The 4113-nt window shown below is 35.5% G+C and overlaps 1 protein-coding gene across 1 annotated transcript; it reads right to left on the bottom strand.

The window, feature by feature from the left end:
- Positions 1-371: 371 nt before the first annotated feature.
- Positions 372-3625, bottom strand: LOC131067297 (stress-related protein). Its single transcript, XM_058002257.2, has 3 exons — positions 3361-3625; positions 3044-3268; positions 372-1119 (listed from the first exon to the last, which is right to left on the bottom strand). Exons 1-3 carry the CDS (start codon positions 3379-3381, stop codon positions 610-612), a joined length of 756 nt encoding a protein of 251 aa, XP_057858240.2. The 5' UTR covers positions 3382-3625; the 3' UTR covers positions 372-609.
- Positions 3626-4113: the final 488 nt, after the last annotated feature.

The raw sequence follows: 4113 nt of genomic DNA, 5'->3' as shown, positions 1-4113 counted from the left end.
TATAATCGTAAAATTTTGCAAATAAATGACTCATTGCCCTGTTGTTGTCCAAACATTTACATCCCTTCTATAAATGAAATTATCTCCCTCAAAATTGCGACATAACTCTAGATATCCAATTAAGTCACAATGCCAATCAATAGAAAACCTCTTGGAGATTACATCCATAACAAATCATATACCAAAACCATGCATAAAAAGCATACACCAAGATCCACAAATGAAACATTCATACTCATGAAACATTTGTCCTGGTGAAATTAACTTTATTCTACACAAATTAAGGAGATAAAGAGAGGCCGCAAATATCATGCATACAAAATAAAAATCATATACCAAAGTCCAACTGAAACACTTGTACTCATGGCGCATTTGGCTTTAAGAAACTCGCTTTATTCTATGCAAATTACATGCCGAAATTTAAAAAAATAAACAATAGTATTCAAGATTTGTCCTTCTGAACTTAAAGGCGGTTGCGTACAAGCAACTTCATTTTTTACACGCTCTCGCACAATTCTTAACATCAAAAGAAGCTTGTATGAATTTGCAATCATCACAAGAAAGCACTAAAGAAGCTTGTATGAATTTGCGATCATCACAAGAAAGCACTCAATCTTCAATTGAGACCTCTTCCTGCCCTTTACTAACGTGTGGAACTTCTGATCCCTCATTTTCCTCTCTTGCCAATCCTTTGTAGATAGTGTTCTTAATCTTCTCCGCAGGTACCAATGGAAGATAGGTGGCCACTCGGTATTCCCCATCAGCCAAATACTTCACACCAGAATTGTACTTCTCAATACAGAAAGTGCTTGGTGGTAATAGAGCCTCTACAATTGCAGGAACCATAGGAAATTGACGCAGCTTGTACCAAGCCATGAGAGACAGTTCCTCTGCTACAGGTTCATACTTATCATATAAAATCTTGGCCTTGGGTTCAGATATGGCATAGACAGTCTTCCCTACCTCCTTGGCCTTTCCCACAACACCCACCTCTCGAACATCAGCCACAACTGACCTAGCAACTTCAGGTGCCTTCTTTGCAGCTCCATACATTTGACAGGTCTTTGACTTGACAGTGGGAGGCACATAACTGTCTACCTTCACAACAACATCTTCCACCTGAAGAAGTAAAGGAAAAATTATCGAACCACTTACAAGCCATGCATTGAATTTTACTAGTTTTGACCCCATTGTAATTCAAGAAAAAATTAAGAAAATTTGCATATATATAAGAATTTAATAATCTGAGAAAATAGGACCTAAACGCTCATAAACTATGTATTCAGTTTTATTAGATTTAAGGTAAATTTAAGTAATTGCAAATCCATACAAATACAAAAAATCTCGATGAATATTTATCAAGACCAAATTAATACTTGCTTTATGCTTGCAAAATTTAGATATATGTTCCAGTTCTTTTTTGTAATGTCTTGGCCAAATCATCCTTTTTGCTTGTTGCCAAGGATTAAAATGTAATGGTAATAGAGGCACTACTATAAGACAGATTCAGTGACCTGTATTTACATCAAACAAATACTTTGAAGCACAGAGTTTGATCCAATAAATCTAAAACTCCAGAAAATGTTATCTTGCAGTTTTCTCCATAAAATGTTATCTAGCAGCTTTCTCATGAAATGTTCTCGTTCAGTAATCATGAACCGCAGAAGTTTCAAGAAAGAAATGTGAAGTATTTCATATGATATAAGAAAAATGGTATAAAAAGAAGAATAAATTTAGTCAAAAAGGCCATTACAATTAAAACCAATGAGAAATTCAAATGCGTTTAAATATATGCCTATGCATTCTCCAGCTCTGCCTTGTAGCCTTTCAAGAGCAGCAGGCTTCTAAATCTATCCATCCTCGTTTTACATGTTTCATTGACAGAAGCTTTATCTTGCTTTAGAAAACACAAAAGTATAGGCAACAGATGCTACCTATTTCAAAAAATTAGGGTAAAACTGGGACAAAAATTATAGTTTTAGTAACACTTCTATCAAATAATGAATTAATTTGACTGGCCAAGTTTGACCTCATATTTCCAAAGAGTCTACCCTAGAAGAAACCTGATAATCTGTGATACCAGAACACTTCTATAACTCAGCAAACCCAAGGACCACAAAGTTTTAGGATACTTAAGGCGGTGAGGCTTATCTGACCGTAGGCTAACCTAGCACAAATTTTAACTGTAAAGTTGATTTGACCCTGGGAAACTTCCATTATCCTAGGCTGCCCTAACCTAGTTCCTAACGTAAATCCCATGACCCAATATCAACCGCGGGTTCAAATTGATCTTTAGGAGGTTTCTATGAAAAAACAAGGAAAAGGTAAAGGTATGTTTTAAAGTCGCTGCTAAGCCAGATACCAATGTAGTGTAGGAGACTTCACTGAGTGTTAAATATAAGTAAAGGTTTTTCAGAGATTTCAAAACCAAAACAAAATGACCTAAAATTTTGGTCATTGAATTAATATAGAGCCTTAACCCTAACCTTGAGAAATTGGACTTCTATTAGTAATTGAAATTGGACTATAATTTTGAAAATTACATATATATAAAACCCTAACCCTAGCCCTTACACATGTTTTAAATTGCACACATGCGAATTTTTAGGTCATTTATGGTTGTGCCAAGCTAGTTCAATGTTCAGTAGTACATATAATTAGCGCCATAACACCAAAAATACTCCGGTATGGTTGCACGAAGCCAGGTAAATATTAGATATTACATATATTTTTGAAACTTTCAAAGCCAAAACAAAATAAATTAAAACTGAAGGGAGTGGTAGTAGGCGAATATTACACAGAAGTACAAACCAAAACAAAATGACCTAAAATTTTGGGCATTAAATTAACATATAACCTTAACCCTAACCTGGCAGAAATTGCACTTCTAATAATAATTAAAATTGGACTATAATTTTGGACATGACATGTATATAAAACCCTAACACTAGCCCTAACACAAGTTTTACAGTGCAAATATGCGAATTTTTAGGTCAATTTAATTCGAAAGGCACAAAAAGAGCGCAATGAGAGAATTGGTTACCTTTCTATCCAAAAATTGGAGCAGCATGTAAGGCTTGTCCTCGATCTTCCGGTACAGAGGTCCAACAACGACCTTCACGGTTCCTTCAACTACATCCACACCCTCTTTCAAAGGCCCTGAATTTTCTTTCGCGTATCCATAGATACTACACAACCGGCTCCTTGTATTCGCAACCACATTTACAAAAAAACTGAAGTATTTGATTTGAGAGTCTCCCTCATTATTCTGCGATAAAATTAGATCAAGTTCGATCAAAACTCAACTTAAAAGAATAAATGAACAACAAAAGCATTACAAATTAATGTACGGATGCGAACCTGGCGATCAGTCTCAGCCATGGTCGATATGCAATCGATATGTGAACAATAATAAAAATTCCTGGACGGTTGTATGAATCAGAGCTAAAAGATCTTTTAATACACTGATGGGCTTTTTGAAATACAGAGAAGGAAAATAGCTATGTATAGGGAAAGTGCTTAACAATGAAGGAATCTAGGAGAAGACGTATGAGAAAAGTAACGTGTTTTCATAGACGGCAAACTCGTGTCAGGGCCCCCATGTTGCAACTTCGATGTTGACGATTGGTGTACACGTTTACATTCTAGACTTTACATATTGGCCGGCTTGGTCCCACTAGGGTTTTTCATGTTCTAGGTGCTTCGAAATCTAATTATTTGTTTAATTGAAAATTTTATTTGTATGATGTTTTGGAAGGTGGAAGTGAATTTTGGGTGTATATTTGTTTTTTTATGGACTTTACATATTGGTCGGCTTGGTCCCACTAGGGTTTTTCATGTTCTAGGTGCTTCAAAATCTAATTATTTGTTTAATTGAAAATTTTATTTGTATGATGTTTTGGAAGGTGGAAGTGAATTTTGGGTGTATATTTGTTTTTAATGGAGGTTTGAATCAGTTAGTCCAACAGTCTAGCAAGGGTACAAAGTCCGTGAGTACATTAGTCAAACAGTCTAGCAAGGGTACAAAGTCCATGAGTACATTAGTCCAATAGTCTAGCAAGGGTACAAAGTCTGTGAGCACATTAGTCCAACAAAGGCATAAAGATCGCAAGC

This window comes from Cryptomeria japonica, chromosome 6, assembly GCF_030272615.1.
Source record: "Cryptomeria japonica chromosome 6, Sugi_1.0, whole genome shotgun sequence".
Lineage (NCBI taxonomy): Eukaryota > Viridiplantae > Streptophyta > Pinopsida > Cupressales > Cupressaceae > Cryptomeria > Cryptomeria japonica.
Note: the sequence above shows the minus strand (reverse complement) of the source record. Positions and strands in the feature narration are given on the sequence as shown.